Below are 14964 nucleotides of genomic sequence, written 5' to 3' on the forward strand. Positions count from 1 at the left end.
TTTGATGAATATTCATGATCTATTATTCATCCTCAGATGTTCCCTTCTGGTGAGAGTGGAAATGTTCCAAATGTACCTCTCGGTCAGAGTATCAGTATATCCGGGATGTCCTTAGGCCAGAGTGGAGGAGGACCTGTTGGTCAGACATTTCTTCAACTCGGCACCATGGTTGCACAGGTATCACCAAGTGTACCTCAACAATATTTTCAGGTGAAAAGAGTCATAATACTAACTTTAATTAAAAAAGGAATGTCATGTTTATATTGAGGCCACTATAATTTACATTATTTATTAAAAAAAAAAAAAAGTTTGTGGCTAGCACTGTTGCCTCACAGCAAGAAGGTTGCTTGTCCACGTCCCTGCCTGGGCCTTTCTTTGTGGTTTTCTCTGGGTACTCTGGTTTCCTCCCACATGTCCAAAAACAGAGTTTAATTGAACACTCTAAATTGCCCATGGGTGTGAGTGAATGGTTGTTTGTCTATATGTGGCCCTGTGATGGAGTGGTGACCTGTCCAGGGTTTACCCGGCCTTTCACCCTATGTCAGCTGGTATTGGCACCATCAGCCTATGCACAACCCTCTTCATGTGGATGGTTAAAGCAGTAGATGACGAATGAATGAATAAAAGTTGTTATCATGCTACTATGACATATTTTGGGTTCCTTTCCCTCAAATAACACTTCATCCACATAAAACTGTCTAAGACTGACCATCTGATGATGTGCTGTGCAGGGTTTCCCTCAGGATATTGCTTAGCAGAGGTTTATGAGATGTAACTGATGCAAAGCCACTGTCATCAAATATAGTGTTGCTGTAGTAAATAGAACTTGCACTTTACTTTTTCTTACTTAAATTTTGGTGATCTGACACTTCTGCTATGAAACCCTTTGGGAAACCCTGCAATATAAAATTTAATGTGCTGTTCATATATGCCCCTTGCTGATGCTTACTCTTACCTGTTGTCTACTATTTTCTTCCCCCCTTTCTTTCAACAACAATCATTCTGTCACTATCAATGAGTAGTCACAAACATTTCCATCAGATACATTTCAAACAGCCACACCACATGGGTCAATGCCCGTCTCACAGTCATACATACCCCCCGTCTCCCCTCAAGCACCCATAAATATTCTCACCACATCCATGTCAGTTAGTGATCCTGCTGGACAAGCATCGCCCCTCACTCAGCAAACCCAACCCCCTTCCACTCCCATTCAGCTTACTGACATCATTCCCCAGGCAGCACCCCAGCCAACACAGCCTGCCATAATCCCTCAGCAGACCATTGTCCACCAACAACAGATAGGGATGGATCCCCATTCCTCCACACTTCAACAATCACAACAGCAAATGGAGGCTAAGGCCACTGAGCTCAAACAACAAGTTGGTGCTACTCATCTACCAACGGAACAGCAGCAGAGACTCTCAGCTACAGCTGTCCAGAAACATCACCATGATCCTCAGCAGCAGGTCTTCATACAGCAGCCTATTCAACCTGCCCAGCCACCTCCTCATCAGCAACTGTTACCTACACAAACAGGTATGGATCAACAAGCTTTGTCATTACCACAGCCAGGAGAGCAACCTCAGTCCTATAAACAGCCGTCAATGGGGGATCATCATGAGCAGAGCACAATGCAATTGCAACAACTACACCAACAGCAAACTCTGCTACAACAGAAGCAGCAGCAACAACAGGCTTTATCACTTGATGAACATCAGATCTATGTCCAGTTTGATCAGCAGCAACTGCTTCAACAGCAGCAGCTTCTGCAACAACAACAAGCCCTTTTACAGCAGCAACTCGAGCATCAGTTGCCTTCACAGCAACAGCAGCAGAGCCAGTTATCACAGCAAGCTGGACAACACCATGCTGGAGCACAAGAACCAGAGAGGCAGCACCAACGTGGACAGCAGCAGCCCCAACAGACCCAACAGCAGCAGGAACAACAACTGCAGCAGCAAGCCTTACTCCGACAAGTGGAACAACAACAACAGCAACAAGCGCTAATGCAACAGCATTTTCAAATAAATGCTATTTTACAACAACAGCATCTACAGCATCAGGAGCAGCAACAAATTAAAATCCTGCAGCAAATAGAGCAACAGCAGCAAGCTCTGTTACAACAACAGTTAGAGCAACAACGTCAGCAACACGTTCTGTTACAACAACAGCAACAACAACAACAACAACAGCAACAGCAACAACAACAAGCAGAGAGATTACAGCAATATGCTCCAATACAGCAACAGAACAGAGAGCAGCAAACAGCCACAACTCAGCTTCAGCAAATTGAAAAACAAGAGACTGTCCCTATTCCACAAAGGAACAACGAACAGCAGATTCAGCAGCAAGCAACTGATAGACAGCATGTGTGTATCCCACAAATGAACCCCACTCAGTTTATATCTCACACTTCCCTCACACAGCCGGTGATAGAACAGCAACAGCAAGCATTATTGATCCAGCAGCAGAAAGCATTTGTTACCCAGCCGCAGTACCATACCTCTGTTATGGAACCTCATATTCCAGTTGCAGCAGCTGTCAGCACTGAGGTGATTCAGCACCAAACATCTGCCTCACAGGCTCAAGTTCCCATGGCCATCCAGCAAGGACAAAATGAGACTCATTCCCAGAACCAGGGACAGAACCCAGTCAATTTTGTGGCCCAGAGTTCACCCCAAGTAGTTCAGGCTATGACTGAGGCTCAAGTATCTCCTCCAGCAGCAGTTGTCCAGGGACAGAGTCATTGCATCCAGACCCAGCAAATGAATTTGCAAACACATTATCAAGGACCTCTCACTCCAACACAGAGCCAAGGTGCTACTCAGACATTAATCGAGACTCCATCTTTGCATCAAACATCTACCCAGCCACAGCAATCACATGTCCAGGGCCTAGTTGTTGATATGACAGGCAAACAAAATCAAGCTTCTGTCCAGTTTCCAGCTGCAGTTGCATCAATTCCCAGTCAAATCCAACATGAGTCTCATTTTCAGCAAAATGTTCAAATGCCAGGACTCATGCAGCCTCAGCTCCAGCAGCAAACTCAAGACCAGTCACCTTGTCAGGTGCATGCTCAGGCTGCAGCTGGACTTTTGACTCCACAGTATGTCACACAGCTTACTCACCAAGCCATGCCATCTGTACAACAGGACATAACTCATATTACACAACAGCAGCAGCCAGTACTGCAGTATCAACAGATGATCCCTTCTTCTGGCTCAGCCAGTGTTGCAAAAACGGACAATTTAATTTCCACAGTTGGCCCTGCAAACTTTCCTGCCATACCTCATCCTGTGCAGCAATCTGGACAAGCCTATATTCCAGCGCAAGCTCTTCAAGCTCAGCCGCAGTCCCTGGGATATACTACTGATCCATCAGCCCTTCAACCCATCTCACAGCCTGCTCTGCCTCAGTCCACAGAGCAGTACCAACAACATCTGCAGAAGCTTCCTCAAGTGCATGAACTGCCAGCTCCACCTCCTCCACAGGCTCAGTTACTGTCACAGGCCACTGCAGCACCTGTTCAGCAACCGGTTCCTGTTAAGCATCAGCTTCTTCCACAGTGTCCAAATCATTCACATTTGGTTACCCATCCACCCACACAAACAGTGTCCAGTCGTGTGGCTGAGCAACACTCCCAGAACACTGCGCTTCCCTTGTATAGTCATCTAGCGACAGGTCCTACTCAGTCTCCACCGCACCAGGCCAACCAGATGCTACCAGAGTACACACACACACAAACCAGCATCCAGGCCCAAACACAGACACTCATTCAGGCACCAACACATTCTCAGACACAGACACTTACTGATACACAGTCTGTTCTGACCAATGCTGTCTTTCCTGCTCAACAAATGCTCCTCAGTCCCTCTCATACCTCATCTCCCTCAACAACATTACCATCTCTGCCATCCCTCCATCCTGCTGCTGCCCCTGCTCCAGAGCTACCCACATCTCCACCAGTGGCTCAGGTAACCATACCGAAGCCGGCCGACTTTATCCCCACCTCCCCTCCGCCTGTTGCTACTCTGCAATCACTTGATTCTAATGTCCCCAAACTGCCCCGAGCCTCACTGCAAGACTGTGACCTTTCCCTGCTGGGCAATGCTCAGGTACAGGAAGAATGGAAGTTGCTGTATTATTTAAGTGATAGTTTTACTTTGTTGACATGTTGACAGAATGACTGATAGTACTGCTAATTTGATCTGTTAATCTAATAATAATCAAATATCTGTTGATTGTGTCTTTTTGGTTCAAATTAACAAGACTTGTTCTTTAAAGATGTATATTCATAGAGCAGTAAAAGTTATTGTATGACATGTTATCCATGACATTACATTACTTAATGTGTTTTTTGTGTGCACTCCTTTATTTGTTTGTATGGCTGTTACTCTTCAGGGTGGCCCATACCTGTCAGAGCGTCCTTCTTCTACAGGGTATGTCTGATATTATTTCCTGATCTTAACTCCAGCTAGTGGAGCTAGCTGGTGTATGGATGTCGTGGCAAATTTTTAAATTATTTTTGTATGAGTCGTGATAATGGTAGAGTATGTCATTTAACACGGTAAAACATGTTGCAGATCAAGGACGCAAATTTTATTCTAGTTTGCTCTTGGTATAATTGAGGGGCGCCGCCTTCTCCCGGAGGAAATAAATCAATCGAAATAATTTAATTAATCATTAGTTTAACTGGAGTTGGAGCTGTACCATATGCAACCATAAAAAATGCTATAAACGCATGTGCTTTAGTTATGTAAATAAATCTAAGAGACACTTTTTTGAGCATCCCACAAAACTATATTCAATCAGGAGCCAGAACTCCACAATGAAGCAAATCACTTTGTTAGTGAGATTAGAGATTAGTTTGTTGGAGCGTAAAGGCACCCCATCACCAAATGTGTTCATGAAGTGATGTAGACAGCAGGACACCAATGGCAGCAACAGACAGGAAGTTAGCCTGAAGCTTATATTACTGACAGCAGTTTTAAAGGCCCAGTGTGTACAATTTAGGTAGATTGATTGACAGAAAGTGAATGTATTACTCATAATTGCTTTCTAATGAAATCTTACAAAGCAAATAGAGAGGAATGTCTCACTGTCATACACAATGAAAGATTTAAAAAACTAAATAAATAATACTTTAAAACATGTATGGGAACATCATCAGCTGTGTTTACCACATTTACAAACATATGAAACTATTCATGCACAAACACACATAGAAATATAACTGTCCCACCATCTAGTTTTATTTTATAAACTTTGAACCTATTTGGTTAATTGCTATGTGTCAGCAACAGGCAAATTTACAGTGAAAGTGTGTCTGCTTGATAGCAGTGGAGAATTATCACATGATGACAGAAGAAAAAACAAAACGACAATATAGAACCGTCAAATATATTCCTTATATACTTGAAATATCAACTGATAAAGTGAATGAGCGAGTGGGAGAAAGTCAGTGTCAGTCAACCTTGGCTGAAGTTTGTGCTGCTTCCCTATTTGGGAGAAAAGTTAAGTATCCACACTGGCATGTCTGTAGCAGTCTGTGGTCAGCTTCCTCTTCACTCTCAGCAGTCGTTACTGTAAAACATCTCCAATTTGAACTGAAACTTCTCTCACTCCAGTCATCTTCCACTTCTTTATTTGAAGAGATGGCAAAGGAGTAGCTGATTTTGAAATGTCTAGTCTCTGTCATAGATTTAGTCACATCATGATATGTAATTGTTCTACTTACCTTACTACGCACAGATCTGTCCCAGCGAATGGAGAAGAACCTCTTCAGCTCTTGGCCAATGGCAAATTAGAAAAATTAAAAACTCAGAGAAGATCCTCCTCCCAGAGGACTGAGAAGGTTTCACATCAGTTTCAACTGAGCATGCTCCAGGTAGATTTAAAGACAAATGGCAAAAAATATATTAATGATATATTCCAACATAGTCTGAAAACAACAAGAGCATAATGTTGATTTGTTTTGTCCTTTGCAGGTGTCCAGCAGTGGGGACAACATGGTGGAATGCCAGTTGGAGACCCACAGCAACAAGATGGTGACATTTAAATTTGACATTGAAGGGGACGCACCTGAGGACATAGCAGATTGCATGGTAAACTGCTCACCTTCTGCAATAATAATAATAATGATGATACATTTTATTGATAAGTGCCTTTCAGAACACCCAAGGACACTTATAAACTAAGAAATAAAAAAAATATATAAAATGAGAAAAAACGAACAATAAAACAGCAATAACTGCTTTTAATCTTCAATTTATTGTCTGTAGGTGGAAGAGGACTTTGTCCTTGATGTGGAGAAAGAGACATTTGTTGAAGAGCTTAGAACAATAGTTAAAAAAGCCCAGGAAATTCTCCAAACACATTTACAGGTATGTTGATAGCAGTGTTCTCATTTGTCACATTCTCTCCTTTTTCCTGTTTTCACTGAACAATAACAATCACAATTTTATCACTGATGTTATTTTTAATGCAATTGAGGAATTTGATTTTTGATTTTCTGACAGACTGGATCTACTGAGCAACTACATGTGAGCACGCCCACTAGCTCAGCAGGTGATTTGGACATTTGGATTCTTGAATACAAATATAGTTTGTAGAAGTGTTGTACATACTGTAATTTAACTTGTAATAAATGTAATAGTAAAGCATCTTTGTGATCTCTTAGCAGAATCTGTGCCCCATTCCTCTCCAGTGGGACGCTGGCGCTTTTTCATAAACCAGACAATCCGCCATAGAGACTCTCTTTCCAGCCAAGGAGGAGCCATACCACTACAGGCTTTTGAAACAAAGATAATGGATTCTTCAGAATTAGAGAAAGGTGAGTTCTTTTGAAGCCAGGTTCAGTGCTTTGGCTTATTAACATGACTAACTAAATTGACTAAACTGACTAAATTAACCATATATTACTGTTTCTGGCTGCAGAAAGTGAAGGATCACAAAGTCTGGAGTCCTTGAGTGGAATGACCTCTCCCCCATGCCCTACCCTTACTGCTACCTCCCTTCCAGGCTCTACCACCTCAGCCCCTGCTTCCATGTCCCACTCAGACACCACTGCCCCCGGAAGCATCTCTGCATTAGCCTCCACTCTCAACGCTTCTGTCCCCATCACTGCTTCCGAAGGTCTTGAACTGAAAGTCCTCACCTCTACATCTACTGATCAGATTTCCAGTGCTCCCTCATCCTTAACCATCCATTCTGCTGCTAACCTCCACACCTTGTCTACTACTCCTACTCCTACTGTTGTCTCTCCCACACCCACCACTGTTGTTCGTGATATCATCATTCTTCCAGGGAGCAGTGGCTGCTCCACTGTGGGTCAAATTATAGGGGATACAGTGATAACATCTTCAAGGTCATGCGTGTCTGCAATGGACCAGTCCTCAACCTCTTTTCATTCCCCTCCTCCTACTGCTGCAGTCGCCTCAACAGTAAGCCACGGTGGCATAGAGCATCAGCAGACTCTTAGCCAGGTGGACAAATCGGTCTCACAACAACAGCCACAGCTACAGGCTTCAGTACAGCAGCAGGTAACAGCAGCTCTACAACAAATGCAGTCAGTGGAGCCTGAACAACAGCAACAACAGCAGCAACAGCAACAGCAACAACAGCAACAACAGCAGCAAAGCAACAGCAACAGCAGCAGCAGCAGCAACAGCAGCAACAGCAACAGCAGCAACAACAGCAACAACAGCAACAGCAACAACAGCAACAACAGCAACTTTACAAAGAACACATGCAGCTGCAGCAGGAACAAGCTTTGCAACAGTCTATCCAGCAGTTACAACAACAACAGCAGCAGCTCATGCAGAAACAAATACCCCTTCAGCAACAGCTGGCTGAGGTGCAGGGACTGCCTCAACCAAGTCATACAGAGGTGGTGGCACAGTCTATCCCTCTGCAGCAGTTTCTGCCACCTGTGCCCCCCCAGCAGGCCCCAATAACCCATGTTCAACAGCAAACAACACAACGTACCCCACAGCTGCTGCAACAGCCTCAGTTGCAGCAGGTAGCACAGCAGGTTTTGGCACCACTTGCTGCTGTGGTGTCCCAGCAGCAGGCTCACATTGATCACCTGCAGCAGCAACAGTTAAACCTGCAACAGACGATACACTTACAACAGCAGCAAATGGTGCAACAGCAGCTGCAGCAGCAGCAACTGTTGATGGGTGCTGTGTCAATGAAGCCAGATCAAGGCCAAATGTTGCCCTTGTCAATGAATCAACAGTTTCTTCAACAACAGGCGCAGCTGAATGTTACATCTACTCCACAACAGCAAATCCCACAGCAAGCTCAAAACACAGGTGACCACACACAACAGCAGGAGGTTGTTAAAGCCATGGATACACCCCAGACACAGCAGCAGTTTCCACTGCAGAAGCAGTCATCTTCACAGATGTCAGAGTCGGAAGTGTCAACAGGAGACACAAGTGTCACCGAAGACACTGGCAGCTACTCTGCCCCTTTTCACCCTTCCTCTGACTCTTCTCTGCCTCCTCTCCATCTGTCAAGTGCTGAAGCGCCTTTACCTGCACTCTCCCTAACAATGACGCCATCCCCTGCTCAACCTTCCTCTGTTGCTGAGTCAGACAGTGAAGGCCCTCCCAAAATTGATTTTGTAGACAACCGGATAAAGACTCTGGATGAAAAGCTGAGGAACCTGTTGTATCAGGAGTACAGCAGTGGGGCAGCATTGGTCGGAGGAGCCGCCTCTGGCCCTACATCAGCTGCCTCCACATCAGCAGGTGGAGACGAGTCCTCTGAGCTGCAGTCACTCCACCACATGTCTTTCCCTCCACCTGACTCCACATCAGACACTTCCCCCCACTCTTCATCCTCCACAACCTCTTCTACCACCTCCCGTTCCTCCTCCACCTCCCCTGATCCAGAAGGGGATGGAGGAGAAGAGAATGTTTTCTTGGAAGTGGCCAACTCTGCAGGGCTAGGTCCAGTGGAGCAGCAGCCTGGCCCATTTTTACCCTCCACCTCTCCCTCATTGACCCCACCTACCTCTCTCCTGCCTCCTAATCAAGGTGACTCTGCTGGTTCCCAGCGCCCACCTGTACCAGGAGAACCAACCATTCTCGTGAGTGAATGCTTCAGATGAGTTTTTGAGTAAATTCTCCATTTGAAATTACATTGTAGTGAATTTACATTATTTAATTGTTTCTATTTTAGTGTGTCAATGTGATTCCACTTTGTTCTATTTCAGGTGTCCATGAGAAATGTTTACATTTTTGAGTGTCTCTCCATTTTATATGTTTGTATACTATGATGCCACTCTTAATTGTCTCAAATGTTGTAGGCTGTGCCCTCACACTCTGACAACAGTGCCACCGGAGAAGCATTGTGGCCTCCCAATCAGCAACCAATCCCCCTGCGGCATGGACATCAGCAGCAGCACAATGTAGGAGGTGGATATTTTGGCCTAAACCTGACATGTCCTAGTATCAGAAATCCTGTTAGCAAGAAATCATGGACTCGCAAATTCAAAAACTGGGCATGCAAACTGCGCCACTCCGCCAGCTTGTTCAAGAAGCCCAGAGTCCAGCAAGGTAGCGTCCTTTAAGGGAGCGAGAGAGAGAGAAAGAGAGAGAGAGAAAGAGAGAGAGAATGTTGGGGCATGGACCTAAATCTAATCTACTACTAGCTTTAACATAGTATAATAACTGGCTTAACCCTCAGGAATTAATAACTATTAATGCTAATGGATATTGTTGTTTACAGTTATTTAATTATGTTTATGTACATTGTGATGTGACTGTAGTCCCCATCTAATTTTATTGTTGACATCTTCAATATATTATTGTTTTAAGTTCATTTAATTTGTGACTGAATTGATTTTTGCTAAATTTAATTTTCTTTGCCATTTTTCTTTTTGCATGGGTTACTATCCAGGGGTGCGAACATTGGAGAGTAGAGGAGGGTAGGACATTGGCACAGTGTAGGAAGAGGTTGGCATCAGATATCTGAGGCCCACCCGAGTGCAGATGAGCTCTGGAGCAAAGCTCAGCTGTGACTGTGTCCAGGATATAATTCCTTCTCATAACACTCCCTTCCCTGTCTCTAATTCCACCGGCGCTGCCAGCACCAACCTTCTCACCTTCTCACTTCCACCTGCTGGCTCAGTTGTAGAAAGAACCATGTTACTCACGTCATAAATAACACAAATGTCGTTTTGTAGTTGCCAAGTTGCTAAACTATTTTCTACTAATTGCTTGCTTCTCATTTGTGCAGCTCATACAATACAGCATTGCTCCATAAGACACTACTACATGATGTAGTTGTAGCATATCAATTTATGAGGGTTATTTTTATATTTTATTATTTCTAGTATTTATTGGGAACTTTATTAGGAGCCTTATATGTGAGTCAGATCCTGCCATGTATGGGTAGGCATTTCTAACCTGCTTTATTATCACCCTGTTTTAATATTCCAGTCATCCTGCATGTATTTAATATGTGTCACTTGATCAGATGTTTGAGCAAGTTTGTTAGGTTTTACATGAGTGACTAATTATGGATACTGTCCTGTAAGTAACACCTGTTTCAGGCTGCATATATTTATGGTCTTTATTTATTCAGTAATTATCCATCTGCACACTTTTTTAATGCACCATACTGCACATCTAACACTGCACAATATGACTGTGGATCTGAGCACAGATCTCAAACTTAATATTGGGCTTTGTTGAGTGAGTGAGTTGTGAACTGGTGAGAATGATAGAGTGGAACTTGGGTGGGTGGAACAAAACTGTTGTAAATTGCCATTTCTCTGTTTGTGCTTAGTTTAATGACTTCCTTAAATTGTATTCACCACTCCTTCCAAAAACCCCATCATGCATTTACCTTGTATGCATTTTCACTTCAACAAACACTTTGTTATTTAGAATTTAGTCAAAGACTGCCACTGATCTCATGATATGTTTGCATTTTTCATAGACTTGAACACATGTGATCTAAGTAAGAACATTGATGGTGTGTGACATTTGTGAGTGATTTCTAACATTGTGCCTTCATGTTTGTGCCCCATGTTTGTCCATGTGCATCTACATGTCTCTTTTTCTTGTACATGTTTCTGTGTCTGTTGTGTTTGTTCATCTTGTCATTCATGTGCTCTTTATATTTCTCTGTGTGTTTTTGTCTCTTGTCATTTTTTGTTTTACACCCCCATTTCTTTATTAGATGGACAATCCACCTGTCAGGCGCTCAGAGAGGAGAAAGAGGTGCCACCCCTAAATCCAGTTCAGTTGCGCAAAGGACGATTCCAGGTTGGAGGAGTACCTAACCCTTTGCCAAAACCTTCCCCAATGAAAAAGCTTCAGTTCTGTTGACAAATCTATTGTTTCTCACTACCTTTGCGATCAGGTGACTCCAGTACTCCAGACCTCTCCTCAAAAGGATCCAACATCAGGCCATGGTAGCACTCAAAGGAAAGTGGGACGTTTCTCTGTAACCCAGGCAGAGATGAAGAAAGAGGATGGGCAGACTGATACCTCCCTGGTGTCTCCTCATTTGGAGAGGGAGAGGAGGAGATCTCGGGTAAAGGAAGGGGAGAAAGATGAAAGTAAAAGGATGTCAGTGTCAGCCCATCAGTCTCGGGGTCATGGACCTAACCACTCGCCTCTGGGCAGCAGCGATGATGATGAGAGTGAGTTGGAGGACGAAGGCCTGAGAAAAGAACTACACAAGCTCAGAGAGAAGTGAGTCTGTGAGAGGACATATTTTGGAGTTGTTATAGCAGCAGATTTGTGGTTTGCTTCTGTTTTTATATATTTATATGTGCTCATTCATTTTTGTGATATACCACAAATATTTTCCCACTTTTTAATCTCTTCCTGTCTAGACACATAAAAGAGGTGGTATCCCTTCAGGCCCAGCAGAATAGAGAGCTGCAGGAACTCTACAGACAACTTCGTTCCCTCAAAGACCAAAGACAGAGTCTGCCTGCCTGTCTTTCCCTAAGCCCTCCTCTTCCCATGGCTCCTGTCGTCTCTCCACGCAGGCCCAGGCCAGCAAAAATCAAACTACGGCCCCGACCTCACTCTCACATGGATAACAATGGGGTCACACACTCTGGTAAGGATTTTCATTTTCTTCTTTCTCCCTGATCTGTTCCATTGCATTCTCTCTGTAAGTATTCCATGCATCTCTAATTTAGGGATTCAGCAGTCAAGCAGTATCTCAGGTGGTGAACAGAACAGACTGCCCCTCTACTGCAACCCTGCACACTACCCGTCACTGCCTGCTAAAAGAGGTATGTTTGCTACAAAAGAGATCAAATATATTGTCTCACGCATTGTTCTCTTCTACACACTTACCCAGTAATACATATGAAGGTTCATATACTGTATCACTGCTTTCAATATTGAGAAGAAAACCCATAAATAAAAAACAACCAGTCGGATTTTGTGGAATTCAGTGGTTTGATGTATCCCTGTTCATTTTTTCATAGATCAGAGTCCTCTAAGACAAAGCACATTCACAGATGAACTGCACAAACTTGTTGATAATTGGACAAAGGAGTTGGCGGGCCCTGTCCCAGCCAAGCCTTCACTGAATCAACTCAAGCAGATTCAGCAGGTGCAGGAATTGGCAGGCTGGAGTCCTTCGACTGAGGTAAGACTTCACATCAAAAAAAGAATATATATATATATATATAGCACTTGTAAAGGAATACCTATTTAACATGCAAAGTTTATAGAATTTATAGAATTTACATGTCTTCAAGTCCTGCCAAGACCAAGGTAGCTTCCTTCTACATATCATTTGAGGGTCCAACTTGAAATATGGGGTGAGAATGAGAGAACAATCCTGGACAGGTCACTAGCCTAGCCTAGCCTAGCCTAGCCTAACAACCATCCACGCATTCATAGACTCTAAGGGTCTATGAATTATTGATTGAATTAAATAACCTCTTTATTTTGATTCTCAACAAGAAACCAAAACCAAAACATACTGTACAATACATTATTTTTGTGCTCACAACTATATTTCTTACAGGTGGCTACACCAGGTTGGTTCCCAGTAGCACCACTGAACCTCCAGGCTTCTCCAGCCCCTGTCAGCTTACCTGTGGCAGCCCCTTCTCATTACACAGTTGGAGGAAGCGTGTCCAATCTCCCCTCTCCAGGACCTCCAGCAAAAACACAAATGGCTCAGGTGCCACAGATGCAGCCAAGTTTACACCTCCATCAGTCTCTCCCCCTCCAGCAGATAACCTATCAGCAGCCCCCGCTCCGCCAGCAGATACCGCAGCACCAGATGCAAACTCCGGTACAGTCTCAGTCGTCACCACCGACACAGCCGATTACCCAGCTGCCCCACTCATCACCTCAAAACCAGCCAGTGCTGCCTTCTCAAATGCCCACATCTATTGTGTCTACGGCCACATCTTTGCTGCCCGGCAGTGGTAACACTGCACCCTCAGATAGTACTGCTGCTTCTGGGGGAACATGCTGCTCCTGTCCCTCATCCTCCTGCACCTGTTCCTCCTCTTGCTCTTCTGCTGCTCTACCTTCCAGTGCCAAAATTCACCCAACAACCCCCACCTCAACTCTTTCTTTGGGACAGAAATGAAATTGAGGTGAAATGTGAGGGCAATATGAAGGTGCAAGAGATTGAACATCTAAGTTGTAAAGTGGATCTATTTGAAGTGTTAGCTCTTTGTATGTATGTGGAAATTGTGACTACAATGAATATATGGATTCAAGTGTGTGTGTCTGGATGACATGAAGAGAAAATGTGAGGGATGATGGATAATATGGAAAGCTGGCGTCTCTTAATCGTGCAATGTTTGGGTGTTGAGATGTATAAACTCTTCAATGTATGGGTGAGTACATTTATGAGTGTGAGTTATTGTTTATGGATTATTCAAGTACATATCTTTGATGTCCTTTGACACAGTTTAAAATTAATGTTTCTGATTTCAAAACCAACACAGTTGGACCTGAGTTCTCCCTACGCAGAGACAAGAGGGTCAAAATATTTGACAGTGTGTTGTTTGATTTGTCAAAGCTTACAGTGAAAGGACTATCAATTTTAAAAGTGCAATTAGCAATGGTCAGCAAAATGGATCAGCATGTATTGTATTGATTTGTCTGAAAGGCATTAGATATTTTTGTATAAGCACATCGATGAATACCAGACGCATTGAGCTTTTTTTAATGATCTTGACATGATCTTTTAAAAAAAAAAAAACAGGCCTACTGTATAACACAGGGTGTTTAAATAGGCAGTGAAAACAATTAAACAGCAGCATGTTACACAACAAAGCACAGTTAAGTTGTCTGGATACCATTACCATAATATGACCAAATACATTGTTAGTGTTATGCACCATACTGCATGTGTATTATTTCATGTTTATTGCATAGAAGCAGACTTAATTACAATCAGTGGTTCGGTATAAATTCAGATCAAGTCTTAATATGATGGCTAATTGGAATAAACCATCTACGTTCAGTGGATACCTGGGTCGACTTAACCCAAGACTGCATGACTAAATGACTGCGAGTGCAAACCTGTCTGCACTCGCTATATATTCATTAATCTCATGTTATTTGTTTGTAGCCTACTGAGAAAAATAATCAGTCATGAGTAAATTTGGATTCAGGATGACCTGCTTTCACGTTTGTTATTTGAGATTTTAGCTCCGCAATTCAAAGTATATCACCGTGTCATGCTGAGGTGACTAAAGACAACTGCCAAGTCAAAGATGGGGTGGGGGGCATAAAGGTTATTCCTTTATTGCCTTTAAAAAATTACATTTGTTGTGAGTGTGTGATTGTTTATTTTTTGTGAGAGACAGTGTTTTTGATGATAGTCTCATCGAATAGTGCATCATAAATTGCACCTGTTCTACTCAAAGCGGCCTCTCAAACATCACTGTGCTGTTTGCTTTCCTATACTGTACATCCTGAGCTTGTTTCCTCAAGTGAGCCCTTAGAC

The 14964-nt window shown here is 43.4% G+C and overlaps 1 protein-coding gene across 1 annotated transcript in view; it reads left to right on the forward strand.

The window, feature by feature from the left end:
- si:dkey-151g10.3 (serine/threonine-protein kinase WNK3) overlaps nt 1-13430 on the forward strand; it is a 34498-nt gene extending 21068 nt beyond the window's left edge. Inside the window, exons 10-25 of the mRNA XM_044037570.1 lie at nt 37-210; nt 1023-4118; nt 4405-4442; nt 5755-5890; nt 5991-6107; nt 6285-6386; nt 6522-6570; nt 6683-6835; nt 6940-7626; nt 7746-9100; nt 9320-9569; nt 11200-11285; nt 11383-11717; nt 11861-12093; nt 12176-12271; nt 13018-13430. Coding sequence (XP_043893505.1) covers nt 37-210; nt 1023-4118; nt 4405-4442; nt 5755-5890; nt 5991-6107; nt 6285-6386; nt 6522-6570; nt 6683-6835; nt 6940-7626; nt 7746-9100; nt 9320-9569; nt 11200-11285; nt 11383-11717; nt 11861-12093; nt 12176-12271; nt 13018-13430 — 7320 coding nt within the window. The remainder of the gene's footprint in view (nt 1-36; nt 211-1022; nt 4119-4404; nt 4443-5754; nt 5891-5990; nt 6108-6284; nt 6387-6521; nt 6571-6682; nt 6836-6939; nt 7627-7745; nt 9101-9319; nt 9570-11199; nt 11286-11382; nt 11718-11860; nt 12094-12175; nt 12272-13017) is intronic.
- Nucleotides 13431-14964: the final 1534 nt, after the last annotated feature.

The sequence above is a fragment of the Solea senegalensis genome, linkage group LG11, assembly GCF_019176455.1.
Source record: "Solea senegalensis isolate Sse05_10M linkage group LG11, IFAPA_SoseM_1, whole genome shotgun sequence".
NCBI classification, from domain to species: Eukaryota; Metazoa; Chordata; class Actinopteri; order Pleuronectiformes; family Soleidae; genus Solea; species Solea senegalensis.